Raw genomic sequence first — 18,157 nt, 5'->3', positions numbered from 1 at the left:
CTCTTACAGCTGGTAGGAACAGACCACTGTCAGCCCCCTCTTACAGCTGGTAGGAACAGACCACTGTCAGCTCCCTCTTACAGCTGGTAGGAACAGACCACTGTCAGCTGGTAGGAACAGACCACTGTCAGCCCCCTCTTACAGCTGGTAGGAACAGACCACTGTCAGCTCCCTCTTACAGCTGGTAGGAACAGACCACTGTCAGCTCCCTCTTACTGCTGGTAGGAACAGACTATTACCATCATTTGAGTTTCATTACTCAGTTATTACATTTATTTTACATGTAACAAACCAAACATTGAAATAGCGATATGTAAAGTAAAAACCCAGACTGATCCATGCATAAGTACTGGTATTTAGTAAAATAGGGTTTACCACCGATCCCTAGATGAAAGTGCATGTTGATTGAATGGCTTTGTATCCGTCTCCTAGGTGTTGTCCAGGGGGTGATAACAGGTATCCGGGGTCTGTGTAACGGGCTGGGCCCGGCCTTCTATGGCTTTATATTCTACCTGTTCCATGTGGAGCTGACTGATCTGGATGCTGTAGACAGCCCTGGGAATGGACCCAAACCTAACATGGCCAACCCTGCTGACGAGGTGAGACCATGGAGGATATAGGACACACGCATACCTCGTCAGTGGGGTTGGCCGTGTGAGACCGTGGAGGAGTGTATGGGACAGGACTGAGAGACAACGTTAGAGTATATATTCAGACATTATTTAGATCCAACAGTATTGATATCATGGTGTCACTCACCTATAAGAACATGGAGGTCTCAGCCTAAAGACACTCCATTCATAATCTCCTACCTACTGTACATCTGACTGAAGGAACTGTTGTTGGGCACTTTGTTAAAACACATACATCCCCCTTTCACAAAGACCCTCCCCATTAATCATCAGTTTCTATTCCCCTCTCTCTCTTCCTCCAGAGTTCCATCATCCCCGGCCCTCCCTTCCTGTTCGGGGCGTGCTCCGTACTGCTATCTCTGTTAGTAGCCCTGTTCATCCCAGAGCACAGTGGTCCGGGGGTCCGGCCGGGAGGCTACAAGAAACACAACAACGGGGCCCAGAGCCACTCACACAGCCCTCCCAGTAGCGGGGCCGAGGGCAAGGAGCTGCTACTGGATGGCAGCTGTGTATAACACCAGCCTGGGGGCACAAACTCCACACTTGCTCCCCCTGAGCCCAAACAAGTGAACCATTACTTTCACACATGTACCCAGATGAGTGGCCTCTTCAGGCAGGGAAGATGTGTGTGTGTGTGTGTGTCTGAACACCTCGTGGGCTGTGGTTTATCTGAAGCCGCTGAGTTGTGTGTGTGAGTGAGAGAGACTCTCTTGGTTGAGCTGATCTCTGCCCTGAGAGTCTTGAGAACCAGGAAGAGGATAAAGGAGGTGGGGATGTAGAGTTCCTGCCAGAGAGCTATGCAGCACACCCATCCGTCCCACATGGACGGGATCTGGTTGGAGTGAAGGTCCAAGGTTATCTAAACTGTTACTAAGCTCTGTGTGATTTATTTGTCCAAAATGGCACCCTAGTCCCTATATGGTGCACTTCTTTTGACCAGGGCCCACTAGGGAATAGGGTCCCATTTGTGATGCAACCCACTCTGACAACAACTGTTCTTTCCCTTAGAGAGTGAGTCAACAACATAGTTCTGCTGGCCAGTTTACAAGCTACCATACTTCTGTTGTGACTGATTTTATTGTCTTAATATGGCAGATGAGAAAGCAGGTCTTCCTCTGTGTGTGTGTGTGTCCAAAGCTGGGAGAGAAGTTACTGTATGCCTCCAAAATGGCCCCTATTCCTTTTATAGTGCCCTACTTTTGACCAGCCTCTGGTGCACTAGAAAGGGAAGAGCGTGCCATTTGGGAGTCGAACACTGTAGAACTCGAGGAGAGCCCCTGAAGATCCGTCTAAGAACCACTACCCATCCAGATGGGGACAGCACAATACACATCAACCTTTAACGATTTTTCCAGAGGGACTTGAACCTAACATTTGACTGACCAACCTCCATTCCATTGAATATCACATTTTAACTGAGTTGTGTGTAAACCACTTTAGTTTTTCCAATGTTTACCTTCCTGTCGTCTGTTCCATTAGACTAGCAGACAGACAGTACAGGACCTCTTGGGTTGGATATGTTTCCAGTGTTCATCACACACTTAAGGCTAGTTGTGCTTGAAGTTTTTATTCCAGAGAAATGTTGCCTTGAAAGTGACGTTGTCTTCATATTAATATATTACAACCTGTATGAAGACTGTTGTCTGACTGTCTGAGGTGGGTCTGTAATTGTTGCTTTCGCTGCTTTTGGAGCCTTAAGTCATTTTAGTCTTGTTTTCTAATTCTACTCCTCACAACCCTCTTCTATGTGAATCTAGGCACAGCCGTAGTTAACACACAGACTAGCATGACTGTAGTTCTGTTAACAGCCGTAGTTAACACACAGACTAGCATGACTGTAGTTCTGTTAACAGCCGTAGTTAACACAGACTAGCATGACTGTAGTTCTGTTAACAGCCGTAGTTAACACACAGACTAGCATGACTGTAGTTCTGTTAACAGCCGTAGTTAACACAGACTAGCATGACTGTAGTTCTGTTAACAGCCGTAGTTAACAGACTAGCATGACTGTAGTTCTGTTAACAGCCGTAGTTAACACAGACTAGCATGACTGTAGTTCTGTTAACAGCCGTAGTTAACACACAGACTAGCATGACTGTAGTTCTGTTAACAGCCGTAGTTAACACAGACTAGCATGACTGTAGTTCTGTTAACAGCCGTAGTTAACAGACTAGCATGACTGTAGTTCTGTTAACAGCCGTAGTTAACACAGACTAGCATGACTGTAGTTCTGTTAACAGCCGTAGTTAACAGACTAGCATGACTGTAGTTCTGTTAACAGCCGTAGTTAACACACAGACTAGCATGACTGTAGTTCTGTTAACAGCCGTAGTTAACACACAGACTAGCATGACTGTAGTTCTGTTAACAGCCGTAGTTAACACACAGACTAGCATGACTGTAGTTCTGTTAACAGCCGTAGTTAACACACAGACTAGCATGACTGTAGTTCTGTTAACAGCCGTAGTTAACACAGACTAGCATGACTGTAGTTCTGTTAACAGCCGTAGTTAACACAGACTAGCATGACTGTAGTTCTGTTAACAGCCGTAGTTAACACACAGACTGGCATGACTGTAGTTCTGTTAACAGCCGTAGTTAACACAGACTAGCATGACTGTAGTTCTGTTAACAGCCGTAGTTAACACAGACTAGCATGACTGTAGTTCTGTTAACAGCCGTAGTTAACACACAGACTGGCATGACTGTAGTTCTGTTAACAGCCGTAGTTAACACAGACTGGCATGACTGTAGTTCTGTTAACAGCCGTAGTTAACACACAGACTAGCATGACTGTAGTTCTGTTAACAGCCGTAGTTAACACACAGACTAGCATGACTGTAGTTCTGTTAACAACCGTAGTTAACACAGACTAGCATGACTGTAGTTCTGTTAACAACTTTCCCATAGACGGTTTCTGGTTCTTTATTCACAAAGTGTCTTGAGTGCTGATCTAGGATCAGTGTTGCCTGTTACATCATAGTGAATATGATCATATGGTCGGGGGACAACCTGATCCAAGATCAGCATTCCTACTCTAAAATTCTTAGTGAATAAGTTTCCTGATCTGTAATGTTGGTATCAATGTGAGCACTGATATTGTTAATAAAACGGTCTGTAGTAAAATTATTAGGTCAGTAAAAATTCATATAATTTGTTGTTCTGCGGTAGGATAGTGAAGGTTAAATGTTGTGGCATTAGACATGGTTGCAAATGTGGTTTTAGCTCCCGTGTGTGTCTGTCTGTCTTTGACTGCAAAGGTGTTGCAGATACTACTGTAAGTCTTTGCTGTTGTACTTTTGAAACAATAGATTTTTTTGTAAATGAGCCTCAAGTGCATTGAAATAACCAAATAGGACTGATTGGTGTCGAAATGTTGGACATTTTCAGAATTTCTATTTAGTCAAATTATTAACTTTTTTGTGCCATTTTTTTGTTTTATTACAAACAACACAAGGAAGGGGTAACAAAGTATTAGAACATGAAGGACAAACAATACAGCATCAACACACTATCAAACATGTATCAGTCTTTCCGCAACAGAGCCATCCTTATGTGTGAGGGTGCGTGTGCATGATAGTGATATAAAATATATGTCAGTTTCCTTTTTCATGATCACAATCTTGTTTGTTTTTGTTAATTTGTTTGACTACTTAAACTTCACAAAAAAAAAGTTTAAGTGCTATTTTGAATAGCTTTTAACACTTAGATGTTCCAATGTTTTTATTTGTGGATTTCTTCAACATTTTGGTGATTTATTGAATGTTCAGCTTTGCATTTAAAAACTCATTTCTAAATGGTCAGTTCGATATAACAATAAGCTGTTAATTTTGTTGAAATGTTATCAATAGATGACATCACTAGCATAATTGAATGTTCTAAGCAATACATGTTGTTGTTGTTGTTATGCCAACCAGTCATTTCAACTGGGTTAGCAGTGAGGCCATTAACTTAGATTTTTGTTCTACCTGTGTGTCCCAACTGGCACCCTATGGGTCCTGGTCAAAAGTAGTATACCACATAGGGAATAGATATGCCAATGCTCAGAACATATTGAATTGGACCAACACCACACTTAAGGACAGTAAAGCCAATGACTAAGATCCTACATGAATAATTAAAATTTATTCTGCACCAGCCGCAACATTTACAGTTCAAACATGTATTTCAGTAAATGTACAAACATTTGTTTACTTAACGTGTGTGTGTGTGTGTGTGTGCGCACATACAAAACATTAGGAAAACCTTCCTAATATTGAGTTGGTCCCCCTTTTTCCCTCAGCACAACCTCATTTGGTCAGGGCATGAACTCTACAAGGTGTTGAGAGCGTTTCACAGGTATACTGACTCCAATGCTTCCCACAGTTGTCAAGTTGGCTGGATGTCCTTTGTGTGTTGGACCATTCTGATACACATGGGAGACTGAGTATAAAAAAAACAGTGTTGCAGTTGTTGACACAAACCGGTGCGCCTGGCACCTACTACCATACCACTACCATACCCTGTTCTAAGACGCCTAAATCTTTTGTCTTGTTCATTCACCCTCTGAATGGAACACATACACAATGCATGTCTCAATGATGTCGAGGCTTAAAATCCTTCTTTAACCTGTCTCCTCCCCTTCATCTACACTGATTGAAGTGTATTTAACAAGTGACATCAATAAGGGATCATAGCTTTCACCTGATCCCTCTGTCAATGAAAGAGCAGGTGTTCCTAATGTTTTGTAAACTGTGTTAACTTAAAAGGAGATGTGATCCTACTGGTCTGATTGCTACAGTAGTGTGGAGCAACTATCCTGAACAAAAATAGAAACGCAACATGCAACAGTTTCAAAGATTTTACTGAGTTACAGTTCATTTAAGGACATCAGTCAATTTAAATAAATAAATTACGCCCCAACTTATGGATTTCAAATGACTGGGAATATAGATATGCATCTGTTGGTCACAGATACATTATCATGCTGAAACATGAGGTGATGGATGAATGGCAGAACAATGGGCCTCAGGATCTCACCACGGTATCTCTGTGCATTCAAATTGCCATCAATAAAATGTAATTGTGTTCGTTGTTTGTAGTTTATGGCCGCTCATACCATAACCCCACCGCCACCATGGGGCACTCTGTTCCCAATGTTGACATCATAATACGTGGCCTGCATTTTGTGAGGCCAGCTGGAGCCGGCTTATGGTAGAGAAATAATGAGAAAAAAGAAGAGACCCACACACTGCTCTTGCTTGTATCACTGCTCTTTATTAAGCTTCACGTATCAGCCTCAAGGCCTTCGTCAGAGCGCTAGAGAAATGAACATTCAGCTCTGGTGGACATTCTTGCAGTCAGCATGCCAATTGCATTCTCTCTCAACTTGAGACATCTGATGGTTGTGTTGTGTGACAAAAAATGCACATTTTAGAGTGGCCTTTTATTGTCCCCAGCACAAGGTGCACCTGTGTAAATATGCTGTTTAATCAGATTGTTGATGTGCCACACCCTTCAGTTGGATGATTTGTGCGTATGGAACATTTCTGGGATCTTTTTTTTTTGTTTCAGCTCATGAAACATGGGACCAACCCTTTTACATGTTGCGTTATACATTTTGGTTCAGTATATATTTTGTCATACTGACCGTGGTTCTGTGGGCTGCTCCTGTTTTGTAGTCCGACGTGGCCTGAGCTGAGCCTCCCCTCTTGTGACTGGACCTGTGGAGGATGATCATAATAATAATAGCATGTAAACATGGGAATCTAATGGCAAAGTATTTATTAAAGATTTAATGTACATTGAGTTTTGACTGTCTTTTGCCACATACAGTAGGCTACATATAAAAACATGTACTGGGAAACGTGGTCGTGTTTATTAGTGCACATCGTAGCAAAACTTTCTTGCAATGGAACAAAAATATATATTATTGGACTAAGATGGTGCCTCTCTGTATTCCGTTTCAGGTTTTATTTCATGTCATGCCCACTGAACACCACGCAGGCTTCAGCGGACAGAACAAACACAGAACATTCTGTTCTTCATTTGTGTTAAATGATCTTACTATGGTAGTCATGTGAGGATGTTCTTGTTTTTAGAGCATTTCCTCCCTCCCACTACGAGGTTATTCAGAAACCACTGATGGAGTCCTATTCATCTAAGCGGTTAGTAGGAATGTTTAGTCTGTTAGCTAGCTTTCCTTCCAATTGGCCACAGATTTTCATGCGAATATTAAAAAATGTGCATAAAAACAATATGCAGATTTTCCCACCAGAGGATGTTTCCATCAAATGGACTTATTGCGGATAAAAGGCTATGTGTGATGACACAGTGCATATAAAACATTATTTTGCGATTTAATTCCAGTGTGCCGAATTAAAAACTACAAGTTAAATGGGTTTCCGTAACATTTTAAACTCAACTGCTGGTAATGTCACGTTATATAGTAAGTGTGCCTCTCTGGTACTGGCATGCGTGTGATCTCTAGCCAACAGCTGGCAGATAGAGTGAGGGTAGAGCCTACATCGGGGATGGGCAATTCTGATGCGGGTAGGAGCCACAAAAAATCTGAACTCGTCATGAGGGGCTGCAGTTGATAAACGGGTCTGCCTACCCCCACACCCCTCTCCCGTTTTACTTCAATTCGTGCAATTCGAAACGTTTACGTAGAGATAATGTAGCAGTTTTAATGTAGCAGCCCTCCAAGACCATCACATATCTACTTAAAGCAACTTCATCACGGTCTGTCAATACGTGGACGTTGACAATAGGTGTCATTAGGGTCATGTGACCTGACCAGAGAGAACTTGGGAGTGTGCACGCTCACCCAGTCTCTAGATGACGGCTGCACAGTGGAACAACAAACTGTGCCATGCAGTTCACCAGTCCCAATTTGAAATACATTTTGTAGCTGCATGGTCCGAGCCATAACATTAATCAGAATTCACCTGTCCTGTCCTATTCTCTCCTGTCCTATCCTCTCCTGTCCTATTCTCTCCTGTCCTATCCTCTCCTGTCCTGTCCAATCCTCTCCTGTCCTATCCTGTCCTGCCCTATCCTCTCCTGTCCTGCCCTATCCTCTCCTGTCCTGTCCTATTCTCTCCTGTCATGCACTGTCCTCTTCCTGTATTAGTAATAAACAAGTCTTTCAGCCACAAGGTGGCAGCAGTGTGATGTGGGGAAACTAACCTCTAACATTCTCTCATTGAGTCTGAGGGAGAGAGAGAATAAACAAAAATGAAATAACTAGAAATGAACAGTTTCAAAAGAATAGACATTTCAAATGTTATAATATTGTCTGGTGTTGTAACAATGTGCAAATAGTTTAATAGTCTATAAATTAACAGAAATATGTGTCTGTAATGGGGTCCCACATTTGGCAGGAGGTTAGGAAGTGCAGCTCAGTTTCCACCTCATTTTGTGGGCAGTGGGCGCACAGCCTGTCTTCCCTCGACAGCCTACGGTGGCCTCGCTCAATAGCTAGACTATGGTCACTGAGTCTGCACTAATCCATTATTTTCTTAATTTGGGGTCAGTCACAGTGGTCAGGCATAACCGTGGGAAGATATGGTGGGGGTTATAAATGCAGTTCTACGTCATTTACATGATAAAACACATTAGCATAATATTTTTTAATAGAACACAAATGGCCAAATGCAGGCTACTGTGCAACTTAGTATTCAGGTATTCAAACTTTTAGTTATTTTGTATTTATAATTTGTTTAATCATGAATAGTATTATTGTATATCAATATTATTGTTGCCTATTTATTAATCTAAACCAGATATTTTAGCGTGTTTTCTTTTCATTCTGTTGAGACATTTTCATTGGCTAAATTATATTTGATCTGTCTTTAATTGTGTGCTCCGTATTTAGTTTAAGAGAGGTTATAAGTAGGCCTTTTGTAAAAATAAATATTATTAGCCTATTGCTGTCATTGGTTAGTACGGTAGACACTAGCGCTTCTGGTAATTGCGGCAATATAGCCTGTTCAAAACTTTTATGAAGATTTAAACCGGTTCGCAAGTGATTTGTTTGATTCTGTTGTCATTTTCTTTGTTCAAATTAAGTTCCAACTGTAATGTTATGTTTACCGCGTTGTCTTGCTTGTATTTTCCTTATAAACCGTGGCTTGGCATTTGATATTACCTTAATAAAATGTAGGAACTTTTGTGACGGTTTGGTTATTTATGTTTAATATAGGTCCACTAATACAGAACTAGTAAAGGCCCAGTGCACTACTTTTGTGATTTAAAAAAAAAAATGAAATTACACTTTTTTTTTGTATATACACTGCTCAAAAAAATAACGGGGAACACTTAAACAACGCATCCTAGATCTGAATGAATGAAATAATCTTATTAAATACTTTTTTCTTTACATAGTTGAATGTGCTGACAACAAAATCACACAAAAATAATCAATGGAAATCCAATTTATCAACCCATGGAGGTCTGGATTTGGAGTCACACTCAAAATTAAAGTGGAAAACCACACTACAGGCTGATCCAACTTTGATGTAATGTCCTTACAACAAGTCAAAATGAGGCTCGGTAGTGTGTGTGGCCTCCACGTGCCTGTATGACCTCCCTACAACGCCTGGACATGCTCCTGATGAGGTGGCGGATGGTCTCCTGAGGGATCTCCTCCCAGACCTGGACTAATGCATCCGCCAACTCCTGGACAGTCTGTGGTGCAACGTGGCATTGGTGGATGGAGCGAGACATGATGTCCCAGATGTGCTCAATTGGATTCAGGTCTGGGGAACGGGCGGGCCAGTCCATAGAATCAATGCCTTCCTCTTGCAGGAACTGCTGACACACTCCAGCCACATGAGGTCTAGCATTGTCTTGCATTAGGAGGAACCCAGGGCCAACCGCACCAGCATATGGTCTCGCAAGGGGTCTGAGGATCTCATCTCGGTACCTAATGGCAGTCAGGCTACCTCTGGCGAGCACATGGAGGGCTGTGTGGCCCCCCAAAGAAATGCCACCCCACACCATGACTGACCCACCGCCAAACCGGTCATGCTGGAGGATGTTGCAGGCAGCAGAACGTTCTCCACGGCGTCTCCAGACTCTGTCACGTCTGTCACATGTGCTCAGTGTGAACCTGCTTTCATCTGTGAAGAGCACAGGGCGCCAGTGGCGAATTTGCCAATCTTGGTGCTCTCTGGCAAATGCCAAACGTCCTGCCCGGTGTTGGGCTGTAAGCACAACCCCCACCTGTGGACGTCGGGCCCTCATACCACCCTCATGGAGTCTGTTTCTGACCGTTTGAGCAGACACATGCACATTTGTGGCCTGCTGGAGGTCATTTTGCAGGGCTCTGGCAGTGCTCCTCCTGCTCCTCCTTGCACAAAGGCGGAGGTAGCGGTCCTGCTGCTGGGTTGTTGCCCTCCTACGGCCTCCTCCACGTCTCCTGATGTACTGGCCTGTCTCCTGGTAGCGCCTCCATGCTCTGGACACTACGCTGACAGACACAGCAAACCTTCTTGCCACAGCTCGCATTGATGTGCCATCCTGGATGAGCTGCACTACCTGAGCCACTTGTGTGGGTTGTAGACTCCGTCTCATGCTACCACTAGAGTGAAAGCACCGCCAGCATTCAAAAGTGACCATAACATCAGCCAGGAAGCATAGGAACTGAGAAGTGGTCTGTGGTCCCCACCTGCAGAACCACTCCTTTATTGGGGGTGTCTTGCTAATTGCCTATAATTTCCACCTGTTGTCTATTCCATTTGCACAACAGCATGTGACATTTATTGTCAATCAGTGTTGCTTCCTAAGTGGACAGTTTGATTTCACAGAAGTGTGATTGACTTGGAGTTACATTGTGTTGTTTAAGTGTTCCCTTTATTTTTTTGAGTAGTATATTTTTTTTATTCTGATTTTTCAAGGGGTGCTTTAGCACCCCTACTTCCTGCTGCTTTGATGGCTACTAGCCAATTATACTGCAGGCCTTTGATATGAAGGCAGTGCAGACACTGACAGTTTAACTTGAGGTGAGGAAGCATGTTTTAGGCCTACCAGAGTTACTCCTATAATCTGACAATATAATCCTTATACAAAATATTCCGATAGAAAAATGTATGAATTAGCATCCCAGATGCCTATATCTGTACGCAGCAGCCTATCGGGCAAGGATAAAGAAATGCATGTCAGTGTCGTAGCATGCCGCCTGCATGTCTCCGTGTTTCTCGTTCTCTCGCTAGGCCTAAACTTCTCTTCCTTTGTGTATATACATACATACCATTAAACAGTGCATTCAGAAAGTATTCAGACCGCTTGACGTTTTCCACATTATGTTGCGTTACAGCCTTATTCAAGAAAATGGATTTTTTTTTGAAAGAAAATCCTCAGCAATCTACACACAATACTCCATAATGACAAAGCAATTTGCAAATGTTTTAATACATTTGCAAATAAAAACAGAAATACTTTATTTACATATGTATTCAGACCCTTTGCTATTGTAACCGATGTGAAATGGCTAGTTAGTTAGCGGTGGTGCGCGCTAATAGTGATTCAATCGGGTGACGTCACTCGCTCTGCGACCTTAAGTAGTTGTACTCCTTGCGCTGCAAGGGCCGCGGCTTTTGTGGCGCGATGGATAACGATGCTTCGTGGGTGTCAGTTGTTGATTTGTGCAGAGGGTCCCTGGTTCAAGCCCAGGTTGGGGCGAAGAGAGGGACGGAAGCTATACTGTTACACTATGAGACTTGAAATTGAGCTCAGGTGCATCCTGTTTCCATTGATCATCCTTGATGTTTCAACAACTTGATTGGTGTCCACCTGTGGTAAATTCAATTGATTGGACATGATTTGGAAAGGCACACACCTGTCTATATAAGATCCAACAGTTGACAGTGCATGTCAGAGCAACCAAGCCATGAGGTCAAAGGAATTGTCCGTAGAGCGCCGAGACATGATTGTGTCAAGGCACAAATCTGGGGAAGGGTACCAAAGCATTTCTGCAGCATTGAAGGTCCCCAAGAACACGGTGGCCTCCATCAATCTTAAATGGAGGAAGTTTGGAACCACCAAGACTCTTCCTAGAGCTGGCCGCCTGGCCAAACTGAGCAATCGGGGGAGATGGCCTTAGTCAGGGAGGTGACCAAGAACCCAATGGTCACTCTGAGAGAGCTTGAGAGTTCCTTTGTGGAGATGGGAGAACCTTCCAGAAGGACAACCATCTCTGCAGCACTTCACCAATCAGGCCTTCATGGTAGAGTGGCCAGATAGAAGCCACTCTTCAGTAAAAGGCACATGACAGCCCACTTGGAGTTTGCCAAAAGACACCTGAAGATTCTCAGACCATGAAAAACAAGATTCTCTCGTCTGATGAAACCAAGATTGAACTCTTTGGCCTGAATTCCGAGCGTCACGTCTGGAGGGAACCTGGCACCATTAGTGGCATCATGCTGTGGGGATGTTTTTCAGCGGCAGGGACAGGGAGACTAGTCAGGATCGAGGCAAAGATGATCGAAGCAAAGTACAGATCCTTGATGAAAACCTGCTCCAGAGCACTCCGCCCCAGTCTGAGGTCCTAATGTTCACCTTCCTTCAGGACAACGACCCTAAGCACACAGCCAAGACAACGCAGGAGTGGCTTCGGGACAAGTCTCTAAATGTCCTTAAGTGGCCCAGGCAGAGCCCGGACTTGAACCCAGTCAAACATCTCTGGAGAGACCTGAAAATAACTGTGCATCAACACTCCCCATCCAACCTGACAGAGCTTGAGAGTATCTGCAGGGTAGAATGGGAGAAACTGCCCAAATACAGTTGTGCTAAGCTTGTAGCATCATACCCAAGAAGACTCGATGCTGTAATCGCTACTACAATAACAACTGAGTAAAAGGTCCGAATACCTAAGTAAATGTGATTTTTCAGTTTTTTATTTTTAATAAATTTGCATAAATTCAAGCTGTTTTTGTGTGTAGATTGAGGAAAAAAGCTATACGATACATTTTAGAATAAGACTGTAACAACAATATGTGGAAGAAGTGAAGGGGTCTGAAGACTTTCCGAAGGAACCGCATATGTACGTCACAAAGCAACTGATTGGCTCAAACGCATTAAGAAGGAAAGAAATTCCCCAAATGAACTTTTTAAAGAAGGCACACCTGTTGAAATTGAAATGTATTCCAGGTGACTACCTCGTGAAGCTGGTTGAGAGAATGCAAAAAGTGTTTAAAGCTGTCATCAAGGCAAAGGGTGGCTACTTTGAAGAATCTCAAATTTAAAATATATTTTGATTTGTTTAACACTTTTTTGGGGGTTACTACATGATTCCAAATGTGTTAGTTCATAGTTTTGATGTCTACACTATTCTACAATGTAGAAAATAGTAAAAAGAAAAACAAACTTGAATGGATAGGTGTGCCCAAACTTTGACTGGTACTCTGTGTGTGTGTGTGTGTGTGTGTGTGTGTGTGTGTGTGTGTGTGTGTGTGTGTGTGTGTGTGTGTGTGTGTGTGTATACAGTTGAAGTCAGAAGTTTACATACACCTTAGCCAAATACATTTAAACTCAGTTTTTCACAATTCCTGACTTTTAATCCTAGTAAACATTCCCTGTCTTAGGTCAGTTAGGATCACCACTTTATTTTAAGAATGTGAAATGTCAGAATAATAGTTGAGAGTGATTTATTTCAGCTTTTATTTCTTTCATCACAGTTTACATACACTCAATTAGTATTTGGTAGCATTGCCTTTAAATTGTTTAACTTGGATAAAACATTTTGGGTAGCCTTCCACTAGCTTCCCACAATAAGTTGGGTGAATTTTGGCCCATTCTTTCTGACAGAGCTGGTGTAACTGAGTCAGGTTTGTAGGCCTCCATGCTCGCACACATTTTTTCAGTTCTGCCCACAAATTTTCTATGGGATTGAGGTCAGGGCTTTGTGATGGCCACTCCAATACCTTGACTTTGTTGTCCTTAAGCCATTTTGCCACAACTTTGGAAGTATGCTTGGGGTCATTGGCCATTTGGAGACCCATTTGCGGCCAAGCTTTAACTTCCTGACTGGTGTCTTGAGGATGTTGCTTCAATATATCCATAATTTTCCATCCTCATGATGCCATCTATTTTTTGAAGTGTACCAGTCCCTCCTGCAGAAAAGCACCCACACAACATGATGCTTGCTACCCCCGTGCTTCACGGTTGGGATGGTGTTCTTCGGCCTTGCTAAGTCCTTCCCCCTTTTCCTCAAAACATAACGATGGTTATTATGGCCAAACAGTTCTATATTTGTTTCATCAAATCAGAGGACATTTCTCCAAAAAGTATGTGCTGTTGTTAATCATAGTCTGGTTTTTTTATGTCAGTTTTGGAGAAGTGGTTTCTTCCTTGCTGAGCGGCTTTTCAGGTTATGTCGATTATAGGACTCTTTTTACTATGGATATAGATATTTTTCCTCCGTCATCTTCACAAGGTCCTTTGCTGTTGTTCTGGGATTGATTTGCACTTCGCACCAAAGTACGTTCATCTCTATGAGACAGAACGCGTCTCCTTCCTGAGCGGTATGACGGCTGCGTGGTCCCATGGTGTTTATACTTGCGTACTATTGTTTGTACAGATTAGCGTGGTACCTTCAGGCATTTGGAAATTGCTCCCAAGGATGAACCAGACTTGTGGAGGTCTACAATTGTTTTTCTGAGGTCTAGGCTGATTTCTTTTGGTTTTCCCATGATGTCAAGCAAAAAGGCACTGAGTATGAAGGTAGGCCTTGAAATACATCCACAGGTACACCTCCAATTGACTCAAATGATGTTAATTAGCCTATCAGAAGCTTCTAAAGGCATGACATCATTTTCTGGAATCCAAGCTGTGTAAAGGCAACGTCAACTTAGTGTATGTAAACTTCTGACCCACTGGAATTGTGATACAGTGAAACGTAAGTGAAATAATCTGTCTGTAAACAATTGTTGGAAAATTTACTTGTGTCATGCACAAAGTAGATGTCCTAACTGTCTTGCCAAAACTTTAGTTTGTTAACAAGAAATTTGTGGAGTGGTTGAAAAACGAGTTTTAATGACTCAAACCTTAGTGTATGTAAACTTCCGACTTCAACTGTGTGTGTGTGTGTGTGTGTGTTAATATCACACAGTGGATGCCTAAGCCTATGCATGTGATGCCCTGATGCATTTAGTGCTCAAATCTCAAATATTTTCTTGTTTTCTCATGATTTGGCTGGATCTAATTGTATTACTGTCCTGGGGCTCTGTGGGGTCTGTTTGTGTTTTGTAAACAGAGCATCTGTACCAGCTGGCGAAGGGGACTCCTCTCCAGGTTCATCTGTCTGTAGGTGATGGCTTTATTATGGAATGTTTAGGAGTCGCTTCCTTTTAGGTGGCTGTAGAATTTAACGGCTCCTTTCGGGATTTTGATCATTAGCGTGTATCACCCTAATTCTACTTTGCATGCATTATTTTGAGTTTTACATTGTACACAGGGGATGTTTTTGCAGAGTTCTGCATAAATTAGTCAATTTTGTGTTTGTCCCATTTTTTGTGAATTATTGGTTTGTGAGTGGACCCCAGACCTCACAACCATAGCGGCAATTGGTTATATAACTGATTTGAAGTATTTTTTAGCCAGATCCTAATTGGGATGTCAAATGATATGTTCCTTTTGATAGTGTAGAAGAACCTTCTTGCCTTGTCTCTCAGATTGTTCACATCTTTGTGGAAGGTTTCTGTGGTGCTGATGTTTAGACACGACGTAGGTATAGTTCTTTGTGTGCTCTAAGGCAACGGTGTCTAGATGGAATTTGTTGTCCTGGCAACTGGACATTTTTTGGAACCCCATTATTTTTGTCTTACTATACTGAACAAAAATATAAACACAACATGCAAAAATGTCAACGATTTCACTGTTATACTTCATTTAAGGAAATCAGTCAATTGTAATAAATAAATTAGGTCCTAATTTATGGATTTCACATGACTGGGAATACAGGTATACATCTGTTGGTCACAGATACCTTAAAAAAACAGGTAGGGTCATGGATCAGAAAACCAGTCAGTATCTGGTTTGACCACCATTTGCCTCATGCAGCGCGAGTTGCATAGAGTTGATCAGGCTGTTGATTGTCGAATGTTGTCCCACTCCTCTTCAGTGGCTGTGCGAAGTTGCTGGATATTGGCGGGAACTGGAACACGCTGTCGTACACGTCGAGTGGGCTGAATGGGTGACATGTCTGGTGAGTATGCAGACCATAGAAGAACTGGGTCATTTTCAGCCTCCAGGAATTGTGTACAGATCCTTGCGACATGGGGCTGTGCATTATCATGCTGAAACACGAGGTGATGGCAGTGGATGAATGGCATGACAATAGGCCTCAGGATCTCGTCGCGGTATCAGTGTGCATTCAAAATGCCATGGATAATATGTACACTGAACAAAAATATAAACGCAACATGTAAAGTGTTGGTCCCATGTTTCATGAGCTGAAATAAAAGATCCCAGAAATGTTTCATAAGCACAAAAAGCTTATTTCTCTCTAATTTTGTGCACAAATATGTTTACATCCCTGTTAGTGAGCATTTCTCCTTTCCCAAGATAATCAATCCATCCACCTGACAGGTGTGGCATATCAATAAAATCATTAAATAGCATGAGGGGAAATAGTACAACTAAATGCAAAAACAAACGTCAGACACATTTACCGTTTACTACAGTACTAAGTGGTTTACTGAAAATGACAGTTGATGAAACAAACCCAAGCCTCCATAGGGTTGTTGAGGAGGGACAATCTGGGTTTAGAGTTTGTCACATCTGAGGTGACCAGTATCTCTTTGAGTGTCCTTTTATCCTCTACATGTTGAGGATTATTCTCTTCTGGTAATACCAGGGTGTCTGGGGTGGTATGTCCACACACACACACACACACACATTTAGCATATCAGTATGCAATGCCGACATAGGCGCGGCAGCCTGATAGGACTGTCTGCTGTATACAGCATCAGGTGGTATGGTATGTGGCGGTATCGTGGACTTGAAGGGAGTCTCTGAGATGGATACTAGTAAGAGTCTTAGCCTTAATCCTGTCATTGGCATCATTTAGGCCTTCATACTCTATGATGATGGACTGAGGTTGCATCATCCCAAATGGCACCCTATTCCCATCATAGTGCACTACGTTTGATCAGAGCCCTATGGGTAGTAGTGCACTACGTTTGATCAGAGCCCTATGGGTAGTAGTGCGCTGTCTAGGGAATAGGGTGCCATTTGGGAGGCAACCTGAGTCTGTGTCTGGATCTGGATATGATATTGATTCATCAGCACAACGAGGTCTGAAATCATCTGGTCTAATTAGTCATCAGAATGGATGGGTAGTAGGTGAGCTGAAAGAAGATACATTGGCACAGCACAGACAGTTGTCAAAGCTTACAGTTAATTCAAATTCTTTCAAAGGAAAATCTCCAGATAAAATATTCTGGATCTCTTCCATGTGATATTCAATAGGAATAAATTGTTAATTTAATGGCATTGGGTACAGACGTTGTCCATTGATCCTGATATCGCAAATTAACACATAAGCAGAGTTCTCCGTTTCCCTGAGCTCCAGGTCACACAACTCTCTGTTACAATGGAACTGATCATTGTCTGGCAAGGTTAAGAGATTAACATGTTTTGACAAGTGCATCTCTACAGAAGTGTTTATACTTCTAAGGCGCAAATGAAAAAGGATTTATTTCTATGGTGAAAAGGAAAAATTATTTATTTCTAAGGAGCAAATGAAAATGATTTATGTCTAACGTGCAAATAAAGTGACTGTAAAAAAAAAAGCCTTATTTGTCAGTCTGTGTCAGGTTGAAATAATCCATGTGACTGGGTAGACCTGCTGGAATGTATTGTGATGCAGAGACGCTGTCATAGAAGATTTAGCTCCCAGTTCCGGATTAAAGTGCCCGAGACTGGAAGAATGCTTCCAAATTTTGGAATTGGCTCGGGTCCACACACACAAGCACAGATGGACTCATGCAGACACCCACATACACCCTGTCAGATACTTCCATAGTAAATGAGTATGTCCATTATCCCCTCAAAGCCCCAGAATCCATCAGTCCAGATGGAGGAACGCTAGAAAAGGGCAGCAGGAAGGAATCTTTCTTCCGGACGGTCCAGAGGGGAAGCCGGCAAGGTGGAAGAGGACGTCATACTCGGACAGAGGGTGGAGAGGATGGAGGGTATTACCTTTTCCTGACGGGGCAGCGCAGAACGCAGTGGCGCCCTGGCGGAGTCCTCGTATGAATCACTCTGTGAACTTTATTGTTGTTTCTGTCAGGCAGCTTGGTGTGAAAGGGTCTCTGTCTCTCCCCTCTGCTGTTCCCTTGTTCTATACCTAGACCTCCAGACTGGCTGCGCCCTTCCCTCTTCCCTCCCGCCGGACAGCTTGATTGGGTTGACCATTAACACCGGGATGGGTGTGTCCCAACCACCGCACTGCCGCTTGGACAAAGCCTGAGTCCCAAATGGTACACTATTCCCTATATTGTGCTCTACTTTTGACCTGGGCCCTGTAGTGCACTACTGTG

At 42.8% G+C, this 18,157-nt stretch overlaps 1 protein-coding gene across 1 annotated transcript in view; it reads left to right on the top strand.

Moving 5' to 3' along the window:
- Nucleotides 1-4,776, top strand: part of LOC115157527 (hippocampus abundant transcript 1 protein) — a 45,554-nt gene extending 40,778 nt beyond the window's left edge. Inside the window, exons 11-12 of the mRNA XM_029705868.1 lie at nucleotides 433-599; nucleotides 935-4,776. Of these exons, the coding sequence (XP_029561728.1) occupies nucleotides 433-599; nucleotides 935-1,147 (380 nt within the window). The 3' untranslated portion in view covers nucleotides 1,148-4,776. The remainder of the gene's footprint in view (nucleotides 1-432; nucleotides 600-934) is intronic.
- The last annotated feature ends 13,381 nt before the right edge of the window (nucleotides 4,777-18,157 follow it).

This window comes from Salmo trutta, chromosome 21 (genome assembly GCF_901001165.1).
Source record: "Salmo trutta chromosome 21, fSalTru1.1, whole genome shotgun sequence".
Taxonomy (NCBI): Eukaryota; Metazoa; Chordata; class Actinopteri; order Salmoniformes; family Salmonidae; genus Salmo; species Salmo trutta.
Note: the sequence above shows the minus strand (reverse complement) of the source record. Positions and strands in the feature narration are given on the sequence as shown.